The sequence below is a fragment of the Lithobates pipiens genome, unplaced genomic scaffold (assembly GCF_037356315.1).
Source record: "Lithobates pipiens isolate NorthernLeopardFrog02 unplaced genomic scaffold, aLitPip1_a1.2 Scaffold_3, whole genome shotgun sequence".
Classification (NCBI taxonomy): Eukaryota; Metazoa; Chordata; class Amphibia; order Anura; family Ranidae; genus Lithobates; species Lithobates pipiens.
This window is the reverse complement of record NW_027507790.1, coordinates 72,241,883-72,268,506: the sequence shown is the minus strand read 5'-3', so window position 1 is coordinate 72,268,506 and position 26,624 is coordinate 72,241,883. Positions and strand designations below refer to the sequence as shown.

General features: G+C 41.6%; 1 protein-coding gene across 1 annotated transcript in view; it reads left to right on the top strand.

Annotated features, from left to right (window-relative positions):
- Nucleotides 1–7,843: 7,843 nt before the first annotated feature.
- Nucleotides 7,844–26,624, top strand: part of TMEM132C (transmembrane protein 132C) — a 774,065-nt gene continuing 755,284 nt past the window's right edge. Inside the window, exon 1 of the mRNA XM_077461819.1 lies at nt 7,844–8,509. Within this exon, the coding sequence (XP_077317945.1) occupies nt 8,377–8,509 (133 nt within the window). The 5' untranslated portion in view covers nt 7,844–8,376. The remainder of the gene's footprint in view (nt 8,510–26,624) is intronic.

Below are 26,624 nucleotides of genomic sequence, written 5' to 3'. Positions count from 1 at the left end.
TTTAATACAAAGTCTTGCCTCCTGGACCAGCTTCTATGATAGACACAACACTGGTCCAATGCCAGCCCAGGAGATGGGAATTCCTATTACAGAGGCTGGCTGAGTAAATAGGATATTCTCGCCGTATGTAATCTGACGGCTCTTGTCCCCACCCGTTCTTTCCTAGGCAGCCCAAACTGCAGGATCAGAGTATAACACGTACACACTATTTGCACCTGATTTTCAGGGTGAAAAGGTGCATGTTATACACCAATAAATACAGTAATCCTTTGTTGAAGCACCTTTTGATTTTATTACAGCACTCAGTCTTTTTGGGTATGAGTTCATCAGCATGGCAGCATGCCCACTATTCTTTGCAAAAACACTCCAAATCTGTCAGTTTGCAAGGGCATCAGCTGTGCAAAGCCCTCTTCAGATCACCCCACAGATTTTCAAATTGGATTCAGTTCTGGGCTCTGGCTGGGCCATTCCAAAACTTTAATCTTCTCCTGGTGATGCCATTCCTTTGTTGATTTGGAGGTATGCGTTGGGTCGTTGTCATGCTGAAAGATGAAATTCCTCTTCATGTTCAGCTTTCTAGCAGAAGCCTGAAGGTTTTGTGCCAATATTGACTATTATTTGGAACTGTTCATAATTCCCTCTACCTTGACTAAGGCCCCTGTTCCAGCTGAAGAAAAACAGCCCCAAAGCATGATGCTGCCACCACCATGCGGTGTTCATTTGGTGATGTGCAGTGTTGTTTTTGCACTAAACATATCTTTTGGAATTATGGCCAAAAAATTCAACCTTGGTTTCATCAAACCATAACACATTTTCCCACATGCAAAATTTAGCCGGGCTTTGATGTTTTTATTATTTATAAGAAAAGGCTTCCGTCTTGCCACTCTACCCCATAGCCCAGACATATGAAGAATACGGGAGATTGTTGTTACATGTCCCACACAGCCAGTACTTGCCAGATATTTCTGCAGCTCCTTTAATGTTGCTGTAGGCCTCTTGGCAACCTCCCTGGTCAGTTTTCTTCTCATATCTTCATAAATTTTGAAGGGACTTCCAGTTCTTAGGTAACGTCACTGTTGTGCCAAATTTTCTCCACTTGATGATGACTGTCTTCATTGTGTTGCATGATATATCTAATGCCTTGTAATTATTTGTAACCTTCTCCTGACTGATACCTTTTAACAGGGGTGGACTGGCAACTCATGGGGCCCCCGGGCAATAGGAGATTATGGGGCACCCAGGCAATCAAACATTATGGGGCCACACAGTATACACAAACACAATATACAATCACACAGTATACACAGACATGTTTCTATTGGCTGAGAAGGTACTGGAGAGGTGGAGTAGCTATAATCTAAGGATTTTTAGACCAAAAGGATGTTGGTAAGGGACATTTCAGAGACAGATGTAAAAAAAAAACACAGATTTTTACATACTTTCCCTGGTTTTACTGAGGCTGGCAACCCTGATGGGGCCCCCTAGTGGCACGGGGCCCTCGGGCAGTGTCCGAGTGGCCCAATGGTCAGTCCGCCCCTGCCTTTTAACAATGAGATCCCTCTGATGCTTTGGAAGCTCTCTGCGGACCATGGCTTTTGCTGTAGGATGTGACTAAGAAAATGTCAGGAAATGCCTACTAGAACAGCTGAACTTTATTTGGGGTTAATCAGATGCACTTTAACCCTTTCATGACTAAGCCTATTTTTGGCATTTGGTGTTTACAAGTTAAAATCCATATTTTTTGCTAGAAAATTACTTGGAACCCCCAAATATTATATATATTTTTTTAGCCGAGACTCTAGAGAATAAAACGGCGATTGTTGCAATATTTTATGTCACACGGTATTTGCGCAGCGGTGTTTTAAACGCAACTTTTTGAGAAAAGGGACACTTTCATGAATTAAAAAAAAAAAAACAGTAAAATTAGCCCAATTTTTTTGCATAATGTGAAAGATAATGTTACGCCGAGTAAATAGATACCAAACATGTCACACTTTATAATGGCACGCACTTGTGGATTGACGACAAAGTATGCACTTTCTTTGCTTCGCGAGCTCGCGAGGACGACGGGCACTTTAAACATTTTTTTTATTATTTTTTTATTTTTTTTATTTATTTTAAAATGACTAAATTGTTTTAAAAAAAAAAAAGAAAATTGATCACTTTAATTGCTGTCACAAGGAATGTAAACATCCCTTGTGACAGTAATAGGTGGTGACAGGTACTCTTTATGGAGGGATCGGGGGTCTAAAAGACCACCCACCCCTCCTTTACACTTCAATGTATTCAGATCACCGAAAATGGCGATTCTGAATACCGTATATTTTTTTTAAACCGGCGCCATTGGCAGCCGAGTAAACGGGACGTCGCTTCCGTGTTTACTATAAGGAGACTGAAACAAAGCTGATTACGGCTTCGTTCCAGTTCCTCCCCAGCGGCCGGAGGCATCACACACGGAATCGGTGCTCCCGATCGAACGGGAGCACCGGTAACAGCGGCGGGAGGCGGCGGGAGGGGGGGACGTCCCCTTCCACTCCTCCGGCATAACAGCCGAGCGGCTTTTAGCCGCATCGGTTGTTATGGCTGGAAAGCCAATCGCCTGCTGAAGAAAATGGTACCGGGATGATGCCTGCAGGTGCAGGCATCATCCCGGTATACCCCCCGGAAGCCAAGTACGCAGATCTGCGTACGCTCGGCGGGAAGGGGTTAAATGATGGCAGGTGTGTACTGATTCCTATTTAACATTCATTGGATTTGATTGCTTAATTCTGAACACAGTTACATCCCCAGTTATAGGAGTGTGAGCACACTTATGCAACCACATTATTTTTTTTTTTTAGTTTTACTCCCCCCCCTAAAAAAATTCTGTTTGCTTTTCTATTAAGTTTTACAGTTTATAGATCTCATTAAAGGTGGAAAAAGCACTGAAATTATTTATCTTTGTCTATTTTTTTTTACATCACAGAGACCTGCCATTTTAGCAGGCGTGTGTAGACTTTTTTATCCATTGTATATCTGCTGCCTTCCCCTTTCTACACTCCTTTGAAAGTGCAGATTGTGTTAGAAAGCATCCTTCCTCTTTCAGCAGTGGGTGGGGAGTCTGTGCTTACATTGTGTGTAAGCTGATTGGAAGAAAGGGATACACCCCCCTCTCCACATAGGCAGAGGAATGAAGGAACGTTCAGGGTTGTATTCTGAAGCTCCCTGTTAATCTCCCTCAAAGCTGACACAAATTTTCAGCTACTGTTAAATTCTGTGTTGGAGAACTTGTCAGAAGTGACTCTGCTGATAACAGAGGAACGAAGCATTAGAAAGAAACGGCACTTAGAGCTTTGGAGAGAGATAAGTAAACACTACAGATATATGCGCTTAAGTCAAATTTCATGAATAGGGTTTACAACCAATTCTATGCATGAAGGTAAAAAAACCTTCTGTGTGAAGTGCCCCCCTAATACTTACCTTAGCTCCATTGCAATTTAGCAATGTGCACGGCACCTTTGGCTCTCCAGGTACTCTCACTCCTCATTGGCTGTGGCAACAGCGGGAGCCAGTGGCTGGCAATCACAGCCAGTGAGCCAATGAGGAAAGAGAGGGGCGGGGCTGACCCTTGGCTCTGTGTGTGAAAGGACACGCAGAGCTGCGGCTTAGGAGCACGTCGGCTTGGGTGCCCCCACAGCAAATTGCTTGCTCCATGGAGACTCATCAGAGAATCCGGACTGCTCTGTGCAAAACCATTGCACAGAGCAGGTAAGTGTAACATGTTTGTTATTTAAAAAAAAAAAACAAGCCTTTAGGCCTCTTTCACATTGGGCAGATCCGTTTTGACGGACTCTGCTTGCTCAGCAGAGGATCGCTCAGAGCAAGCAGATGACAGGTCTGTCTCCGCTCACTGTGCAGAGACAGACCTGTCAGACTCCCGTTCTCCTATATGGGGAGATTGGAATAAAACGAACAGCCTAGATGGATGGTGAACGTATCACCATCCGTCTGTTTTCAGCAGATCTTCTAGGATCAGATATCAGCGGATACATGTCCACCGACATCCGTCTACCTATAGAGGACAATGGGTGGCCCAATCGGGTCCGCCTGAAAAACAGAAAGGCGGACCTGATCGGTCTGAAGTTAGAAGCTGACTGGCTACCATGCACAGATGCACCAAATTTAACATTCTCCAGTTTTAGTAAATCAACTCTGTAATGTACTGAAGCCAGAAACAGGCAACTAATACTCTCCTTATTATTACAGATATTTATATAGCGTTGACAATTTACACAGAGCTTTACATCCCGTGCATTCACATCAGTCCCTGTCATCAAGGAGCTTGCAATTAAAGGTCCCTTCATAATATGCATACACACATACTAGGGTCAAAGTAGACATGAGACAGACAACAGACATCAGAATGTCTTCGGAGTGTGGGGGAAAAGCAGTGAAAACTTCATGCAGATAGTGTCCTGGATGGGATTTGAGCTGGGGACCCCATTGATGCAAGACTGATGACATATAGGTGACTGCGCTGCTAGCGATCCTGTCACTGACAATTCGTCAAAATCACCAGCATCAGGATTGCTAAGAGGCTATTTTGTCCCTATGGAATCACTCCCTCTGTAACTAAGATAGCTAGATGTTAATCCCATCTCTATCGTTCGGGCAAGTGACAGAGTGACATTGTGCTGCATGTGGCTACAAAGGGTGCAATTCCATATGGACACGCAAGTGGCTGTGGCAGAATTGCCTGTGTGCCATCAGCCACTGTGCTTAAAGTAGAACTAAAGGCAAAACTTTAAAAAAAAAAAAAAAAACTTGCCATATGTGTCCCATTGGGTAGATTTCCCTTCACTTCCTGTCACATAGCCAAATCAGGAAGTGGAAGAAAATCATTCCAAAGTAGGAGAATCTCTGGTTGTCCCCAGGGTCAGCTCAGCATAACTAGTGTCCCCATTGGAAAAGTTATACTCTATTACTTTTCTGGGGACATCCCAAAATATGGGGTTTTCTTTTACTTTCACTTTCAATGATAGCGGTAAACTTGACAAACAGAGAGGATGAATCTCCCTAACTGGACACACACAGCAACAAAAACTGACAGGGGTTCTAATCTCTCTGCACTCTGTCCAAAACTGTTTTGCCTTTAGTTATACTTTAAAAGACGGTCAGCGATGGCAGGACCCAACCTTCTCTCAGTACAGGTTTACTTTAACCAGTTACTGACTGCCACACGCCGATATACATTGGCACAATGGCAGCGGTGGGCAAATGGGCGTACCTGTACGTCCCCTTTAAAAGCCGGGGATAGCAGGTGCGTGCCCGCCGCCGTGTACAGCGTGACCGTGCCCGCGGGACGGCAGACTCAATGCCCACCGGTCTCCCAGCGATCGTGTCACAGAGCCCCCACACAGTTAGAATCACTCCCTAGGACACACTTAACCCCTTTATTGCCCCCTAGTGGTTAACCCCTTCAGTGCCAGTATCATTTACACAGTAATCAGTGCATTTGTATACCACTGATAGCTGTATAAATGACAGTGGTCCCAAAATAGTGTCAAAATTGTCCAATGTGTCCGATGTCCAATGTGTCCACCATAAAAATTGCAAATCACGCCATTACTAATAAAAAAAATAAAAAAATAAATAAACAAAAATGCCATAAAACTATCCCATATTTTGTAGATGCTATAACTTTTGCGCAAACTACTCAATATACGCTTATTACGATTTTTTTTTACCAAAAATATGTAGAAGAATACACATTGGCCTAAACTGAGGATATTTATTATAGCAAAAAGTAAAAAATAATGCTTTTTTTTTTTCAAATTATCGCTTTTTTTGTTTATAGCGAAAAAAGTAAAAACTGCAGGGGTGATCAAATACCACCAAAAGAAAGCTCTATTTGTGGGAAAAAAAGGACGTCAATTTTGTTTGGGTGCAACATCGCACGACGGCGCAGCTGTCAGTTAAAACGACACAGTGCTGAATCGCAAAACGTGCTCTGTTCAGGAAGAGGGTAAAATCTTCCGGGGCTGAAGAGGTTAAGCTTTGTCCCCTTTTCTCTTACAACAATTGCTTGTCAGTCACAGGGAGATTTACAGACAATGGAAATCACTCATTATAGCCCCTCTACAGCTCAGTTATCACAAATGATTCTCACAACTGTCCCATCATTTTGCTGTTATGGACACTTTAATTCTTTACTGATACTCCTCAGAGAACACAGCATCCATCAGGACCTGTTTAACTGAATAATCCCTTGAAATGAAAACAGACACTCCTACTATTTTGTTACAAATTGATTCGCTTTGAAAATATTCCAGGGACAAAAAAACAAAACAAAACGGGCTTCTTCAGATTAAAGTAACTATATTTTATTTTATTTACATTTCTTTGTATTTTTGTTATTATTTTTCTTTCTTTCTTTTTATTTACTTTTCTTTATTTTTATTTTTTCTTTCTTAGTATTTTTTTATTATTTTTATTTTTTTATTTCCCTTTACTTTTATTTCATTATTTTTATTTCTTTGTCTTTTGTATTATTTTTCATTCTTTCTTTATCTTCCTTTATTTCTTTCTTTTTTTTTTCCTTTTTGGTCTTTATTCATATTTCATTCTTTTTATTATTTTTTCTTTCTCTCTTTTTTTAAAAAAAATATTCTTATAATTATTTTATTATTATTATACAGGATTTAGATAGCGTCAACAGTTTGAGCAGGCAAATTATGTTGATTTATTTTTCGTTGTTTTTATCTTTCTTTCTTTCATATTGTTATTATTATTTTTGCATATGTATTTAGTGCCAACAGTTTGTGCAGTCAAACAGTACAGTTACAATATGATTCAATATTTATATTTCTTTCTTTTTTTATTTTATTTTTATTTAGTTTTGGTCTTTATTATATTCTCTTTTTTTTCTTTCTTTTTTAATTATTATCATTATTTTTATTATTATTTTACAGGATTTTTATAGCAACAACAGTTTGCGCAAGCAAATTATGTATCTTTCTTTCACATTGAATTTGTAAAATGTATTTATAGTGTTTTTTTATATATCTATACAAAAATGTTTTGCCTTTCATTTCCATTTTAAACTGAATAGAATGTTTTACAAGGTGATTGTAAGTTTCTCTCTTTATTTAAAGTATTTGTTACCCCAGCATTTCATATTACAGATATGTGTCTGCTGTACCATGTACTATATTGTATGAGGAGGTATCCTGTTCTCTTTGTTTTCCCTTTGTGTGAAACCCCTAGTGTGCCTGCCAGCCCCTCTGCTTTCCTTTTAAAAAACTGACCACACTAAGCAAGAGAGCACATCGTGGTCAGCTCTCTAGCTATGCTGGGAAGACTTGATCAGACTTGATGAAGACTTGTCATGACACCCCCCCATAGCCTTTCACTGGGAAGCTCAGTGTGCTCCTGCTTCTCCTCCCCCAGCTCTTATGCAGCTGAGAACAGGGGGCGTGATCACTTAAAAAAGGGAAAACAGTATTTATAATGTTTGTCTTTAAATCTGTACAAAAATGTTTTGCCTTTCATTTCTGTTTTTCTGAATGTCTCTCTCTCTTTTTTTTTATATGAATTCTGCACGCTTTACAGATAAGCAGTGGCATATGTGACAGCAGAGAATAGCGCAGTATGATCCTGTCCCCTCTTCTCCTTTCCTTCAGAGAGGATCTCCTTACAGATCACCCCGCAGTGAAAGGGTTACTCCAACTAAGCTGCGCTCATTGAGCTGTTTGAATGAACACATCCACAAGTATGGCACGAGGCCACGCCCAGCCCCCCGATCCGGCCGCTGATTGGCTGCCCGGCGTGTCATTCGCCTTCTTTTTACTATGAAATGGGGAGAGTTGGTGGGTTTGAGAAGGAGAGCGGAGGAGCAGACAGGGGAGGGATGTGCAGCCAGCGGGGGCCACCAGCATCTGAGCACAACAACTTCCCCAGCCTGGATCCATCATCCCTGTGCAGCTGAGTGCTGAGATCACACTACCGGGGGGCCAGTCTATGGTGATGGGGAATAGAGAAAGTTCTCATCAGACCACATCTTCTCCAACAAGTCCTCCTCCTCATCCTCCTCCTCCTCTTCTGCCATCAGCGATGTGGGGAGCCTGGCTCCATCCGATGATGGGAAGTCATCAGCATCCAGCCAAGGATGGACAGTAGAAGAGGTCCCTCCCTGGTGGTGAAGCTGGCATACCTGTGAAGTTGAAGCTTTGTGTTGGACTAGGAGCACCTCCAATGGTCAGGGACTAGGAGCACCTCCTATGGTCCGTGCCTAGGGACTAGGAGCACCTCCTATGGTCAGGGACTAGGGGCACCTCCTATGGTCAGGGACTAGGAGCACCTCCTATGGTCCGTGCCTAAGGACTAAAAGCACCTCCTATGGTCCTAGGGACTAGGAAGCCTTCCATGGGACGATCGGGCATGCTTGCTGCAGCTATGGGCAGCTCAGGATTGTGGAACTGGAGCCTGGCCACCCTAGTCAGCCTCATCCTTTCTATGCTCTTCTGCAGAGGTAAGTGATAGATGGTCCTCTTGCTTCAGGATAGGACCTGGAGAACTTAGACATGCCAAGTAAGAGGGATGAAGGCATCCAATCACTGCTTGCTAAATGGCTCCTAAGCCTGGTTCCTCTTAATTGTATTACATGTCATTGATAGGTGGTGTTTAGTATAAAGCATGTCCTCCCAGCATCTCATCTTCTTAATGCTACCCAGCCTGGGCACACTATTACTTTAACTTAACCCCTTCACTGACAAGTTTTGCAAGTAACTGTTGAAAACGTTGCTACATTTACAACCCTCTCTTGATCATCACCCAGGCTTGGATGCAAGTATCAGACAGAATCAGTTTCTGCTTTTTATGCATTAAGGATGTCAGATCTGCTCTCATCTGAGTGACAAGAATGCTCCCTAAAGATGAAGGATGAAAACAAGTGACAGTTTTCATGCCTGGGATAGCAGGGGGCTTTGCTGGTCCCATCACATGATGTTTAGCGGTATACAGTGGTGTGAAAAAGTGTTTGCCCCCTTCCTCATTTCCTGTTCCTTTGCATGTTTGTCACACTTAAGTGTTTCGGAACATCAAACCAATTTAAACAATAGTCAAGGACAACACAAGTAAACACAAAATGCAATTTGTAAATGAAGGTGTTTATTATTAAAGGTGAAAAAAAATCCAAACCATCATGGCCCTGTGTGAAAAAGTGATTGCCCCCCTTGTTAAAACTTACTATAACTGTGGTTGTCCACACCTGAGTTCAATTTCTCTAGCCACACCCAGGCCTGATTATTGCCACACCGGTTCACAATCAAGGCATCACTTAAATAGGAGCTGCTTGACACAGTAAGGTCCACCAGAAGATCCTTAAAAGCTACACATCATGCCGAGACCCAAAGAAATTCAGGAACAATTGAGAAAGAAAGTAATTGAGATCTATCAGTCTGGAAAGGGTTATAAAGCCATTTCCAAAGCTTTGGGAATCCAGCGAACCACAGTGAGAGCCATTATCCACAAATGGCGAAGACATGGAACAGTGGTGAACCTTCCCAGGAGTGGCCAGCCGCCCAAAATTACCCCAAGAGCGCAGCAACGACTCATCCAAGAGGTCACAAAAGACCCCACAACAACGTCCAAGGAACTGCAGGCCTCACTTGCCTCAGTTAAGGTCAGCGTTCATGCCTCCACCATCAGGAAAAGACTGGGCAAAAATGGCCTGCATGGCAGAGTTCCAAGGAGAAAAACACTGCTGAGCAAAAAGAACATCAAAGCTCGTCTCAATTTCTCCACAACACATCTTGATGATCCCCAAGACTTTTGGGACAACATTCTGTGGACCAATGAGACACAAGTGGAACTCTTTGGAAGGTGTGTGTCCAAGTATATCTGGCGTAGAAGGAACACTGCATTTCATAAAAAGAACATTATACCAACAGTAAAATATGGTGGTGGTAGTGTGATGGTCTGGGGCTGTTTTGCTGCTTCAGGACCTGGAAGACTTGTCGTGATAAAAGGAACTATGAATTCTGCTGTCTACCAAGAGATCCTGAAGGAGAATGTCCGACCATCTGTTCGTGTACTCAAGCTGAAACGAACTTGGGTTCTGCAGCAGGACAATGATCCTAAACACACCAGCAAGTCCACCACCGAATGGCTGAAGAAAAACAAAATGAAGACTTTGGAGTGGCCTAGCCAAAGTCCTGACCTGAATCCTATTGAGATGTTGTGGTATGACCTTAAAAAGGCCGTTCATGCTCGAAAACCCTCTAATGTAACTGAATTAGGACAATTCTGCAAAGATGAGTGGGCCAAAATTCCTCCAGGACGCTGTAAAAGCCTCATTGCACATTATCGCAAACGCTTGGTTGCAGTTGTTGCTGCTAAGGGTGGCCCAACCAGTTATTAGGTTTAGGGGGCAATCACTTTTTCACACAGGGCCATGATGGTTTGGATTTTTTTTCACCTTTAATAATAAACACCTTCATTTACAAATTGCATTTTGTGTTTACTTGTGTTGTCCTTGACTATTGTTTAAATTGGTTTGATGTTCCGAAACACTTAAGTGTGACAAACATGCAAAGGAACAGGAAATGAGGAAGGGGGCAAACACTTTTTCACACCACTGTATATCCCTGCTTGATATGTTCCCTGTTCTCCTGTTGGCAAGCTTTGGTGGCTTCCTATGACCTAAGGGGATTACAGATAAGAGGCTGCTTATTGTTCAGCATGTTTAAATCCCCTGCCAGCCTTTTTTCCCATGGTACTTGAAGACACCCTTCTACAAGTTTTTGCCCTGGGTACCTGGAGAAGGGATTTTTGCCTTTTTCTGTGTGCATGTGTTTAAAGATTTTTAAGTCATCAGCAGAAGAACTCATTTCTTTTTAACAGGGACATTGCATGCGTCAATAAAGAATAATATAAAGCCACTTACTGTATATCTGCACAAGAAGTAAAATACAGAGTTTTATTTTAGGGACCATTTGTCCAATACCTAATGCACATGTGTTAACACACATGTATGTCACGCGCTGAGGTGTGCTGCATTAAAGCAGTATACTGAAATCAATGGGCTTCCAACTCCTAAAAATATCAAAGTCGTCAGACATGTCCAATATTTTTGCCAAAGCACACTATAGTACTTTGCCATGCTTTGCAGTGGGTTGCAACGCACGCATGTTGTGGCGCTATTCAAAATGAGTGGGGGCTCAATGCGTCAACGCATGTAACATGTGATGCGTTAATGTGCGCATTTCTGAAGCGCGTAGATGCAAAGCGGTCCTTAAGGTATGGCAGCCTTAGCAATTGTTAGCTTATTATCCCTAAAGTACAGCCTGGGCAACAGAGAAAATAAGGTGGAAGTTTTCTGCACTAGTTTTATAAATGTCCTTATGGTCATCTATCTATCTATCTATCTATCTATCTATCTATCTATCTATCTATCTATCTATCTATCTATCTATCTATCTATCTATCTATCTATCTATCTATCTTTTCTGTTAACAAACAGGTTTACCTACCTGATATATTAACTTCTGAATCAATCTGTCCATCCACTGTCTATCCATCCAGTATCTGATTGGCTATTCCTGTTCTATCTACCTTGTGTTATCCAGCAGGTGCACCTAATGAAGTAGGCATTGGGGTAGATTTTCATGAAACTCGGGGGGCACAAAATCTGGTGCAGCTGTGCATGGTAGCCAATCACCTTCCAGGTTTTATCGTCAACGCTTATTAGAACAAGCTGAAGTTAAAAACTGATTGGTTATTATGCACAGCTGCACTGACTCTGTGCTCCAGTTTTAGTAAATCTCCCCTATCTATCCTATCTATCTATCTATCTATCTATCTATCTATCTATCTATCTATCTATCTATCTATCTATCTATCTATCTATCTATCTATCTATCTCTCTTTATCTTTCTATCTCTCTTTATCTTTCTATCTCTCTATCTCTCGTTCTATCTATCTATCTCTCGTTCTATCTATCTATCTATCTATCTATCTATCTATCTATCTATCTATCTATCTTGTACCTCATTGGCTACTTGTGTTCTATCTATCTTATGTTATTGGGCAGGTGCACCTAATGAAGTAGGCATGGAGTCTATCGACCGTTTGATCAATCAATCCTTTATCTGATTGGTTATTTGTGTTAACAAAAAGGCATACCCGATATAACTTCTGATTCTCTCTATCAATCCATCTATCCTTTATCTGATTGGTTAATTGTATTAACAAGCAGGCATATGTGATATAATAACTTCTGATTAATTCCATCTATCTTTCCATAATGTATCTGATTGGCTATTTGTGTTCTATATTGTGTTTTTGGGCAGGTGCACCTAATGAAGTAGGCATTGTCTGTCTGTCTGTCTATCGATTGATTGATCAATCCTTTATCTGATTTGTTATTTGTGTCTATCTATCTATCTATCTATCTATCTATCTATCTATCTATCTTTCCATACTGTACCTAATTGGATATTTGTGTTCTATCTATCTTGTGTTATTGGCTGGTGAAATGAATGAAGTAGTCATTGAATCCTATTTATCTATCTATTTATCTATTTATCTATTTATCTATCTATCTATCTATCTATCTATTTATCTATTTATCTATCTATCTATCTATCTGTTTAATATCTCTCTGGCCCCAGAACGCCATCGCCATGGCATGTGCCCAATGTACCTGTGCAGCAAACTGCAGGTGGGAGGTGTATTGTTCTGCTTTGGGAGACTAGTAAAGATCCCTTGTTACATTGTTACACACTATTATATCGTTTTTTTTATTGCTCATGAATTTAAAGACTACCATTTAAGTTCTCAAATAAATGTGGAAGCCACTGTAAAAAAAAAAAATAAAAAAAAAAAAATGTGAGCTGAAGGAATGTACTGCCCCTAAATGCATGATCCAGAGCCATTGTCAAGATTAAACAGAATACTTTAAACACAGGCAAGAGAAAAAAAAAAGAAAAGTGAATTGTGGTTCTCAGTTTTGTGAATGGCGTATATTTTTGATGGCGATGAGATTGTCCAGTTAATGTTATCCCCATCTGGTAATATGAGAAACATGACATAGATGATTGCACTTTATTCTGCTTATGTTGTGTAGCTGAGAGCATGAAACGACCCACATCAGCATCCCGGTGAATGTTTTAGCTGAATGTTCCATCCTGATAAGCACTTTCACTTATTCCGTTAGCTGCGCACTTATAAACGTGCCAGAGCTTCACTTGTAAAGCATGCTATTTAAAGGGCTGCAATTCATAAGCATTATTGGAAATGTCTTTATTCTGGAGTCCCTGTGTGCTAGATAAATGACACAAAACTACAGCTATAGGTAATTCACAATTCATTTATATGATGAAGCTGTGCCCCTGATATTGCTTGGCCACCTACAGCCATACATCAGCCTTATCTGCTATAGATGGATGATAGGAAAGGGAAATGATAGGAAAAAGAAATAGGCGGATTTACAGAGTAACATATAGTATATTGGTTCATAAGGCTGTAACATGAACTCATCCGTGTTTTCTAGTATTTTTATGTGTTGTCTGTTTATTGACCTGAAAACAAAAATGCAAGGAAAAAGTCTGTCTGCAGGTCATATGATCTGGTCCATGTGAATAGGATAAAACACACAACATTACTATACGTTTTATGGGGTTTCAAACTGCCTGCCAATGCAGCAAGATTATGGCAGGCCATGTTTTCTGGGATGCACAGGATTACAGCCCCAAGATGTGATCAGGGTCGGTTCATTTCAGTTGAGTTCCTGTTCATGTTGCGTTTTCCTTTCGGTAGATATGACATTCCACTGCAGGGAACTTGAGAGACTTGAGATCCTCACAGTTTATTTGGGGTACTTGCAATGGTTAGACTTTTACTATTAATCTAATTATGGATTGGGGTAATTTCAGTTTATTGCCCCTCGTAATTGGAGGATTCTTTACTACTGTGTGTGTAAAGCAGTATTAAACCCAAAAGCAAACCGTTACAGGGATACCCCACTTTTAAGTACACAATGGGATTTATTTACTAAAGCTGGAAAGAGCAAAATCAGGCTCACTTCTGCATAGAAACCAATGAGCTTCCAGGTTTTATTACCAAAGCTTAATTGAACAATCTGGGGTTAGAAGCTCATTTGTTTCTATGCAGAAGTGAGCCTGATTTTGCACTTTCCAGCTTTAGTAAATAAATCCCATTGTGTACTCAAAAGTGGGGCATGCCTTTATTATATTGCCATTTAACAAAGCTTAGAAGTGATGGCTGAATTATTTTTTATTTTCATCTGATCCAGCCAGTAAGTCTGTTGTTTTACGATCTGAAAGAGAGCTTGTTATGTTGAATCTGTTAGATGGATGATATTAACAATTTATCACTGACAGGGGTACTTGCAATGATCAACTTTTATTTATACATGTGAAACCTTTATCCCAAAAGGAAAAAAAAAAACTGTTGCTGTAACTGCAGTGTAAGCTGGAGTTTGGCTTCAGCTTGTAAGTGTATCTAAATCTGCTAGTATATATAACAATCTCCTCTCCCCCCCGACTAACAATGCTGCTGTCCAAGGGTGTCCCCTGTGCTCCTTCATCCAGAGTGGGGTGTACTCTAATACAGGAGGTGTATTACTAGCCAGATCTCCAAGTAAAAAGAGAGTGCGGGGGGAGCATAAAAAAAGAAAATGTTTGCAGCCACGGTATCTTATGATTGGTAAGCTGCAATATATTTCATTTTTGGTTTTGGGTTTAAAACTGCTTTAATCACTAGCCGATCAGCCACAACCTACCGCGGCAGGTTGGCTCATCTGGGCAAATCGACATAGCTGTAGGATGCTCCTTTACGGCGTGACAGCAGGCACATGCCCAGCGCGTGTGCCTGGTGGGCACAATGACTGACGGGCACCCGCAGTCGCTTTTGACACAGCGAGAACCAGGATCAGTGTGGGTAAACACACAGATTCCAGTTCTCTCAGAGGAGAGGAGACAGATTGTATGTTCATACTAAGTATGAACAACGATCTCTTTCCTCCCCTAGTCAGTCCCACCCCCCCTACAGTTAGAACACACCCAGGGAATACAGTTAACCCCTTGATTACCCCCTAGTGTTAACCCCTTCCCTGCCAGTGACATTTTATACAGTAATCAATGGCTATTATTAGCTCTGATTGCTGTATAATTGTCATTGGTCCCAAAATAGTGTCAAAAGTGTCCAATCTGACCGCCACAATATCGTAGTCCCGATAAAAATCACAGATCGCCGTCATTACTAGTAAAAAAAAAATAATAAAAATGACATAAATCTATACACTATTTTATAAACACTATAACTTTTGCGCAAACCAATCAATATACGCTTATTGCGATTTTTTTTTCCTTATTACCAAAAATATGTAGAAGAATACTTAAAGGCCTAAACGGAGGAAAAATATTATTATTTTTTTTAATTTTGGGATATATTTATTATAGCAAAAACTAAAAAATATTGTGTTTTTTGTTTTGTTTTTTCAAAATTGTCGGTTTTTTAATTAGCACAAAAAAGAAACAAATGCAGAGGTGATCAAATACCACCATAAGAAAGCTCCATTTGTGGGAAAAAAAGGACATCAATTTTGTTTGGATACAACGTCGCACGACCGCACAATTGTCAGTTATAGCGCCACAGTGCTGAATTTCCAAAAATGGCCTAGCCAGGAAGGGGGCAAATCCTTCCGGGGCTGAAGGGGTTAAAGTGACTCTACAGTCTGTTTAGAAAAATTATACTCAAGTATGTATTCTTAAAGTGTTAATAAACCCACAACAGTAAAAGAGGTTAATCCCCTGCATTGTGTAAAAAAGCTGTGTGACCCTGTCTTCTCTGAGCCTCCCCTTCTTTAAATAACTCCAACCAATCTACTGACAGAACAGAGCATTAGGAGTCAGGCTGCACATGCTCAGTTTGGTGTGTATTGCTAGAGAGTTGTTTTTTTTCTTTTTCTTGGGAGAGTGCATGTGATCATCACAGGGACAATCAGCACTGTCCAGACAGAGGGTCAGATGAAAACACCACTTTAACCAGACATTGATACAAGTCACAAGACTGCTCTAACTGCTGATAAGAAAAGGTATTTATGATGTACCTGTTAAGCTAGAGAGATTGATATTGCTACATGAACATGTTGAAAATGTTCTCCCTGTATGATATACAAGTGTTATCTGTTTGTTTTGCCATCACGTTATATGGATATTTGTAATGTCTCAGCCTTTCAATAAAAAATATCTTAAAAAAAGAAAAGGTATTTAGCAGTTTATATTTACTAAAACGATTGCATTTCCATGTTCTGTGTACTGTGGGAGACCAGATATAGTGAATGCAGGGTCCCGGGCTTAGTGACATTTTAACTTAAAACAGTTCCTTTTGCTCTCAGCCTCCACACTGCATACTAGCACATTATGACAGACTTGCCTGAAAACATAGTCTTCCAGTGGCGCAATGTCACCGCTGTAGGCAATTTCATCTTCACCCAGTCTTCCCTGCAGGTTCACAGGCTTTGGCGGTATGATTGGCCAAGCCGCGATTAAATTACTCCTGTCGCTTTTTACGGCACAGGGCTCTGAAGGAACGGCACGAGTGGCATGCGTCGGTGACATCACCGGCTCCTTCTAAGGTAAATATCACCTAAACGGTGCATGTTTAGGAGAAAGTTGCTGTACCTATAGGTAAGCTTTATTATAAAAGTCAGCCAAGTTTACTCTCTCTTTGAAGCGGAGTTCCGCCTGGAGAAAATAAATTAACAGTCAGCAGCTACAAATACTGCAGCTTCTGAATTTTAATATAAGGAAACTTACCTATCCAGGGAGCAAAAAGCCAAAAGTGGTATTTTTCATCCAATTTTCGTATTGTGTGTATGAAACTTAACTGTTAGTACATAAAAAAAAAAACAATCCTACGGTAATTCTCGGAATAATCAGCATTCATTCAATTGTGCTTCCATGGAAATGTGAACATCATGTTCTGATCTTTATTGGGGAATGTTATTTTATATATAGAGTGTTTATGTGGTGAGTTTACACTTTTCATTGAGCAGAGTTTAGATAACACAGGGTTAAACGGAAAGGTCATGAACTAACTGCACATTATCTGGACAGAATGCTTGGGGAGATAGTGATATGTTCCTGCTTAGGAGATGTATGTTAGCTTGGGGGGCTGCAAACTCTGCAGGGCTCCAACACACACTCGCTGCTATTCCAGCCCTTCACATATTTCCACATAAACGTCCCTCCTGGCATTAAACTTTGCCAGATATTGTGCTCAGCGTACCACCCCAAACTGATGTTCCTCCCTCAGCTCACCTCTCTCCCTGCATGTCCTGTGAGCATAATAGCTGATCTACCCATCAGCTAGACCTGATCTACCCGTCAGCTAGCTGTGATTGCCTGAATGGTCAGGTGTGCGGCATTTACTATTGCAATCTGTGTCGCCAGCTGCTGGTGTAGCACCTACCACACAGCTCGCATACTTCAAAGCCTTGCAGGACATGGCTGCTAATGGGAACTGAGTTCCTGTTGTGGAAAAAGTACAGGATCTCCGTTCCCATGACTTGAGTCCTGGCTATTTGCCTTTAGTAAACCAACCCAACATAGTTTTAAAATGCACCATACAGCAGCCTAGAGGTTTCTTATCTGTACCGTAAAGAACATACTTTAGAATATTTATGTTACAGTCATATGCATCAAGCAACTCATAGGATCCAAAGTAGGATGTATTTACCCTAACCAAACAAACTAGTGTCTAAATAAGTAATACACATTGAGCACAAATAAGCATTCACCAGTAAACTCTGTTAAAATTCTTATGCAAGTACTTGCAGCTTACAACAATAATGCTGCTGGCACATGTGCACTGACACAAACTGAAGCAACAGTACATATGTGCCGTTGCTTCAGTGAGTGTGCCGTTCCCGCACACATGTGCGGAGTGATATCATCGCGGCTCTGGCCAATCACAGCGCCGGAGCCGCGATACCCGGAAGTAACCCGGGAGTGATGTCGTAGCCGAGTATTACATAATGAGCTAATATGTAATGTAGGGATGAGCTCAGGCGTGTTCGCATGGTCCACGTGCTGAGCCTGCCAGGAAGTCAGCACAGAGCTGTGCTAATCACAGGAAGTGAGACATTGCCCTGATGTGCGGCTGCAGGGATCGGGCAATGTCTTACTGCCTGTGATTAGCGCAGCGCTGCGCCAACTTCCTGGCGAGCTCAGCACGTGGACCATGCGAACACGCCTGAGCTCATCCCTAATGCTATGCATACAAGCTCATTATGCTTTTGTCTTGCAGGTGTGTTTTTTTTTTAATATGGGTTTACAACCACTTTAAGGCTACTTTCACACTGAGGCGGTTATCATGCCCTTTAGCACTAGAAATCGCCTCTGAAAACCGCCTCCCATTAATTGCAGTGTGTTTTTTTCACATTGGGGTGGTGTGCTTGCAGGACGTTGCAAAAAGTCCTGCAAACAGCATCTTTTGGGCAGTTTGGTAGCAATGTAAATAGCGCTCTCAAAACACCCTGCCCATAACAATGAATGGGCAGCGCTTCCAAAGTACATGAAAAGAGATTTGCAAGCAGCGCAAAATGGGACTTTTTTTGGTAGCAAGCGCCCGCTAGTGGCCGAAAAGCGCTGCTGAAACAGCACAAAAGCACCACAAAAAACTAGCCAGGCGCTGCCAGTGTGGGAGGGGTCTAAATCCAAGTGTTTAATATCAGTTTAATCTTGTGCATGATACTTTGATTAGGCATTGAGAATGCAGAAGTAGTGTTCTACGTCTCCTAAATAATAGGTTATGCAATGCATGTTTTCACAAAGCCAAACAGCAACAGTTATTGGATATAAGATACCGGATTGGCTTATGGGAACCAAGAATGTGCTTGAACTTCAAAGCGAAGAAGAGATTAAGCCAAGAAAGGTATGTAAGGTTTCGCTTCCAGGACCCCTTAATATTTTAAAAGGTTTCCCTGAGAAACAATTCAGCATTGTGAGAGCATCTCACTCTTCAGGAATTAGGATCAGCTTTAGCTCAGCTTGCTGTTTGGAGGGCGGTGATTGTGCCAGAATCCACCAACACCAACCACAGCTGCTGAGAGTTCCTGATTATGGCTCATTGAGATAAAAGGGGACGATATTAATTTCCTGCAGAGAGCGAGGAACACTGTCTACAGGCAGCTTGATTTTCTAGTTCACGGGCTGTTCTGAAAGGCCGTACAAACTTATTACAATGTCAGCGTGCTTGAGTTCCAGGAGAGCTTTAATTGAGTGATCCCGGCCCCCCTCGCCCAGCTCACAAGCCCTCTCTGGGCTTTGCCTGGTGAACTGGAGGATTAAAGCATTTAGACGGATGTGGTTCTCACAAGCGGAGAACTGATTCCGACGTCTAGAAAAGAGCTCTTTCACTTAATTAGAAGTGCGTGAGTTGCACACTGTCAACACACACAAACATACTTGGCGGTATTATTTTTTATTTTTTCCTCGCTGTTTTAAACAAGGAATAATGAAGTCTGGAGAAGCACTAGTTAAGCTGTTTTTGATTGTCCTGAATATCTACATGTACATCTGTATGACCTGCAGAGAATTGCTCAGTCTTGGAATCCACCCAATTAGGAATAATAACTTGTATGATCCTTAGCAGACTGGAGAAGGCCTCTTGTACAATGATGTAAATACTTATATTTATACATTTATCTTGTGGGCAGAGGCTGCCAGAAAGATCCTAGGTTAAAAAACGTGCAGGCACAGAAATGTGAGTATATACGGCAGGGATATACAATTAGCGGACCTTCAGCTTTTGCTAAACTACAAGTCCCATCATGCCTCTGCCTTTGGGTGTCATGCTTGTGGCTCTAAGAGTCTTTCTATGCCTCATGGGAATTGTAGTTCTGCAACAGCTGGAGGTCCGCTAATTGCATATCCCTGATATACGGTGTAAAATTCATTTTCATCCACTACTAGCTGCCAGTGTTTCAACTTTCGCATATATTCATATAAGTTACATAGTCAGGTTGAAAAAAGACACAAGTCCATCTAGTTCAACCAATAAAAGCCCAGCAAAGCATATATGTATAAAATACTAGACTCGAGCATAAAAATTGCCATTTTTTTTTTTATGGCTCTGAACACATTGCTGCATTACGGATCTTTTTTGTATTGTTCCATAGACAACAATACATCTGTGATCAGATCAATAGAAGAAAAAAACGCTACAAATGCAACATTTTTCCACTTGCTTTCAAGAGACCTAAATCTTTCAGATTCACCGACCCAAATAGTTACCGTATTTATCGGCGTATAACACGCACTTTTTCCCACTTAAAATCGTGGGAAAGTCGTGGGTGTGTGTTATACGCCGATCCCCACTGTCTGTGAGGCTAAAATACCGAGCGGCGCCGAAAAAGACCGAGCGGCACCGAAAAAGACTGAGCCATCTGGTCGGCTCCGCTCGTAGTCCCGCCTCCCTGCTGTTTCTGGAGCGAGAGCTGCCGAAAAAGACCGAGCCGACTCTACTGTGTACTCGGCTCGGCTCGGCTTGCAGTATGGGTGGGACTGCAAGCCAAGCCGAGTACACAATAGAGTCGGCTCAGGATATTTAAAAATTGGCAAGGCTGCAAATGGCGCTGGGCGAGCTGGAAATGACACTGGCAAGCTGCAAATGACACTCTGCAAGGCTGCAAACAGCGGTGGGCAAGCTGCAAATGACACTGATCATTCTGCAATTATGGACAAGGCTGCAGATGCACACTAATAAGGCTGCATTGACGGGCATTTAAATGTAAGTTTTTTTCCCTTGAACTTCCCTCCTAAAACTTTTTTCCTTAAAATGCCCTCCTAAACTTGGGGTGCGTGTTATACGCCGGTGCGCGTTATACCCCGATAAATATGGTACATTGTTTTACCATGTACTAGAGTCGTCTTCTCTTTTTTCAGGCTAGATTTACTCTTTATATTGCCACAAAAGATGCGATTTTCTGAATTTGTATTGCACATTATGACATTTAGGGGGTTATTTACGAAAGGCAAATCCACTTTGCACTGAAAGTGCACTTGGAAGTGCAGTCGCTCTAAATCTAAGGGGTAGATCTGAAATGAGGGGAAGCTCTGCTGATTTTATCATCCAATCATGTGCAAGCTAAAATGCAGTTTTTTATTTTCTTGCATGTCCCCCTCGGATCTACAGCTACTTAATTTCCAAGTGCACTTGCAATGCAAAGTGGAATTTCATTTAGTAAATAACCCCCATAGTTTATGCAGTTTTGGTTCAATTCGCAAGTAAATTTTACTACATTTGAATTCATTATAATAAATAACAGGTTGCACATAGATGCAGTAAAATTCTCAATGGCTCTGTTCACTTTAGCTCCAGCAACGTACTGGTATGCCGTTGGATTTGAGTGGTTATACCAGGATGATGCCTGCAGCTGCAGGCTTCATCCCGTATTGTTTTTTTGAGCTGATGTTTGGCTTTCTTGTAAAAGCAATCCTAGTGGCTAATCAGCTGCTGGGTTGTTTTTGGAGGCAGCGGGTGGGGATGTAACCCCCCTCCCATTGCCTTTTGTGGCTCTCCCATTCCACTGGGAGACCCAAGCAACTAGCTGACACTTCTGCCAGCTGACCATAGAGGTAATCATTGTAAAGCACTGCGTAAGCTGTTGGCACTATATAAATCATGTATAATAATAATCAGAGACTGGTTCAGCTCTGATCACCTCTATGATATAGGAAACTGGAAGAGATGATCATTCATCACTTCCAGTTTCCCCGGATGTAAACAGCGCTATTTTTAAATAGGGAAAGCATTTGAATCTTGGCGTGATCAAATGCTTTTAAGGGCAGAGGAGACATCTGCAGTCTAATAGACCCCAGATCTCTCTGTAAAGAGTTCCTGTCAGTGCCTATTGTTTTTTCAGGGAATATTTATATTTCCTGTGATGACAATAAAAGAGCTCAAAAAAGAATTAACCATTTGCACGGCTGCGCAAATGGGTGTACAGGTATGTCCCCTTTAGGAAGCGTCATTGTGGGCAGGAACGCCCGCTGCATGCACTGTGACTGTGCACGCAAATTCAATGTCTGCTAGTGTCCCACGATTGTGTCAGAGTGGCAGAACTGGGAGATGCCTATGTAAACCAGGAATTTCCCAGTTCCCAGTTCTGCTAAATGACAAGACGGAGAACACTGCTCCCTGTCATCGGGAGCAGTGAACGCTGTCATATTCTAGGTAGCCTATCCCCCCACCATTAGAATCACTCCCTAGGACACACTTAACCCCTTGACTGCCCCCTAGTGTTTAACCCCTTCCCTGCCAGTGTCATTTGTACAGCGATCAGTGCATTTTTATAGCACTGATCGCTGTATAAATGACAATAGTCCCAAAATTGTGTAAAAAGCGTTTGATGTGTCCACCATACTGTCACAGTCATGGTAAAAATCACAGATCGCTGCCATTACAGTACCAATAAAAAAAAAATGATTATAAAAATGCCATAAATCTATTCCCTATTTTGTAGATGCTATAACGTTTGTACAAACCAATCATTATACTCTTATTACAATATTAAAAAAATGTAGAAGAATATATATCGGCCTAAACTGAGGAAAGAAATCGTTTTTTTATATCTTTTTGGGGATATTTATTATAGCAAAACGTAAAATATATATATATTTTTTTTTTTTTCAAAATTGTCGCTCTTTTTTTGTTTATAGTACAAAAAAAATACACAGAGGTGATCAAATACCACCAAAATAAATCTCTGTGGGAAAAAAAGCGACGTCAATTTTGTTTGGGTGCAATGTTGCACGACCGTACAATTGGTGGTTAAAGAGCCAGTTAAAAAAAAAATAAAAAATACAGCAATAGTTCCACATCAGATTGTGGGCAGTAATTCTAGCACCAGACCTCCTGTGTAAATTTAAAGTGGCAACCTGTAAAGGCTTTTAAAGTGTTGCCTATTTATGCCGTTTGTCGCCCTTGCACGGGTGTGCACAATTTTGAGGATTTATATTGTTTATTAAATTTCACAAAATACAAAGTATGTATAGCAACTACATCCAATACAATTCTTGGATGTCATACAGATATAGGCAGCATGAACAATGACGATATTAACAACAGTAACTTCGGCACATAGTTGTATCTGAATCAGAAAACAGGTACTAGCATATGTGTAACTCAAGGGTGTGCCTTGGAACATAGTACAGCAGTAAAAGTGGGGTAGAGGGTAGGGTAATGAAGGGAGGGAGAGACAGATAAAAAGAAGGGAAGAAGATGGGGGGGAGGTTGGGGTGTGGGAGGGAAGGGGGGGGGAGGTTTTGAGAACAAAGTATGGAGTGATGACCCAGCAATCACAAGTAAGTTAACAAAAACGATATTCATCAGGAACAAAGTCAGGTTATCTGGGATGAGTACCATTTGTGCCATGGGAGCCATTGGGCCTGGGTTTTTGCATAGGATGGTAAGCCTCTGGACCCAATCAGCTCGTATGTATAGTGAGAGTGCACTAGTGTGGTAACGTCTAGGATGCTAGGTATAGTAGAGGATTTCCAATTTCTGGTTAGAAGTAGTCTAGTTGCCAGAAGGATATGAGTAAGGACTGTGCGGCATGTATGAGGGACATCGTCCGGAAATATGTTGAGTATAGCAAGTTGCGGAGACAGAGAGATTGGAACATTGCATACGTCTCGAATAAGTTTCGTAACGTCTGACCAAAGGAGATTAATATGTGGACATTGCCACAGAATGTGGAGTAAAGTACCTGTATAGTTGCAGTTGCGCCAACACAGTGGGGTAGTGCCGGGTTGAAATTTAGCGAGTCTATGGGGAGTCATGTACCAGCGAAGAGTGATTTTTGACGTCAGTTCCCATAAGCCTGTGCACCGTGTGGCTTTGTATACAGAGGTAAAGGCTTGTTGCCATTGGGCGTCAGAGAAGTGGAGAAGTGTGTCTGATTCCCAGTCTAGGAAGGGTTTGGATTTGAAGAAGATATTTTTCTCCTGTAACAGGGGGTAAATAATCGATATACCTTTATATGTGGAATCTTGTTTGAAATAGTAATTCCATAGTTTTAAGGGTATTGCACCCTCTAATCGGGTGTGTGTGGTCAGACAGGAGCGTAATCTATGATAATTGAAAAAATCTGACGAGGGTGCCCCATAAATGGACTGGATCTCAGGGAAAGATTTGTTATCCGTGAGGGTCCTAAGATCATTAGTGTGGGATGCCCTGGATGTGAGCCATGTAGGGATAGTTAGATCAGGTGATAAGATTTGGAGGGTCTGTAATGATACCGGTATGTCTTTCATAGGGAGGGATGACCATGTGTTATTGCGAAGTATTTTCCATGCAGAAAGCGATGCTTTTATGGTGGGTGAGTAGATGCTGAGATTTGTCACCGAGACTAGGGAGCTAAATAACCAGCTTTTGAGGTCGGGACCAGGTGTGGCACAATTTTCTATATCTCCCCATAGCGTAGTATGGGGGGGGTTAGTCCATTCCCGCAGTTGGGAGAGGATGGTGGCCAAGTAATAGTCCCGGATGTCTGTATATCCCATACCCCCAGCATGCTTATGTTTGAGAAGTTTGGAATAGTTGCTTCTAGGTTTTTTATCTTGCCACATGTATTTACTAAGAATAGATTGCAAATAAGCTAGGTATGATTTAGATAAGGGGATGGGAAGGGTGCGAAATTGATATAGAATTTTAGGTAATGTGAGCATTTTAAACGCAGCGAGCCTACCCGACCATGAAAGTTCAAATTTGGCGAGGTTGGACAGATCTTTGATTAACAATTGTTTGGTTTTAACATAGTTGGCTTGAAACAATCTAGACACCGATTTAGTGAGTACAATGCCTAAGTACGGTATTCCTTGGTCAGCCCAAGGGTATGCATATTGGTTTCTTAGAATATTGCTAGTGACAGCATCAAGGCCCAGTTCTAAAATATATGATTTGGTTTCATTGACCTTATAATAAGAGACGGAGCCAAAGGTAGTTAAAACATGTTGTACCGAAGCCAGGGAAGTCATAGGGTTAGTAAGCATCAATATGACATCATCTGCAAATAAATTTATTTTGTGTTCTATGTGGCCTATTTTAAAGCCAGAGATGGTTGTGCAATTTCTGATGTGTGCCGCCAGGGGTTCCATGATCAGGTTAAAGATAAGTGGTGATAAGGGACAACCCTGGCGGGTACCATTGGTAATTGGAAAAGCTCGGGAGGTTATTCCGTCCGTGTAGACTTGTGCCGATGGAGAAGAATATAGGGCCATAATTGCTGAAAAAATATGACCTTGGAATCCAAATTTTTTAAGGGTAGCTTCTAGGTAAGCCCAATGGACTCTATCGAACGCCTTCTCTGCGTCTAGAGATAGAAGCAGAGAAGGCGTTCTACTAGTCTCAGCGTGATGAATTATGTTAATCAATCTCCTTGAAGCATCATAAGTTTGTCTACCCTTCGTGAAGCCAGATTGATCAGGGTGTATCAAAGTGGGCATAATTTGGACTAAGCGATTGGCTATGAGTTTAGCGAAGATTTTGGTGTCAGTGTTTAGGAGAGATATTGGTCGAAAATTTTGTGGTGTGTTGGGCTCTTTCCCTGGCTTCGGTAGAGTAATTATCAGAGCATTAAGCATTTCATTGGGAAGAGAAGAGGAGGAGGCAGCGTCATTGCACACTTGGGATAGGTAGGGAGCCAAAGTAGTACTGAATTGTTTATAGTACTCATTAGTTAAGCCGTCAGGCCCTGGTGATTTGTGGGAAGGCAAGGTTGATACTATGTTTTGAACTTCTAAGTGTGTGAAGGGGGTGTTCAGGTCAGAGATGTGTTGTTGTGATAATGTTGGTAGGTCGATCGTTTGAAGAAAGGAATTGATGTCAGCAATAGAGGGTTGAGTGGTGTTGGGGTCATCTTTCAAGTTATATAAAGTATGGTAGTACTGGCTAAAGGCATCTGCAATAGCTTGAGGGTCTAGAAGTTTCTGCTTTGTGGTTGGATGAAAGAGATGATGTATTCTAGATTTAGCATAGTGACCCTTGATCCTTAGAGCAAGTGCTTTCCCCGCCTTGTTACCTGTAGTATAATAGTGTGCTTTGAATTTCGTGTTGGTGCGAGTATGATATTCTAGGAGTAAATTTCTAAGTTCCTGTCTAAGGAGGACTAACTGGTCTTTTGAATTAGGGTCTGGTGTGGTTTGGTTTTGAACATCGAGTGCATGAATTTTGGCTATTAATGTGTCTAGACGCTGTGATCTCCTCCTCTTCTCTCGAGCAGAGAGTTGCATTATAATCCCTCTGACGAATGCCTTATGAGCATTCCAGAGGACAGTATTACTGGAGACTGAGCCAGTATTAAGGGTAAAAAACTCTTCAAGCTGGTTACGTATGTACAAGGAGTGTTCCGGAGAGTGAATGATGTCCGCATTCGCTCTCCATACCGTATGCCGTGGGGAGTTCAGATGATCAGTGACAGTTAGTGAGATCGGAGCGTGGTCCGACCAAGTGATCGTACCAATTCCTGATTCGGCGGAGTTGGTCAGCGTCCATTTATCTACAAGGAAGTAGTCAATTCTCGTGTAGCAGTTATGTCTGTGGGAAAAAAAGGAGTA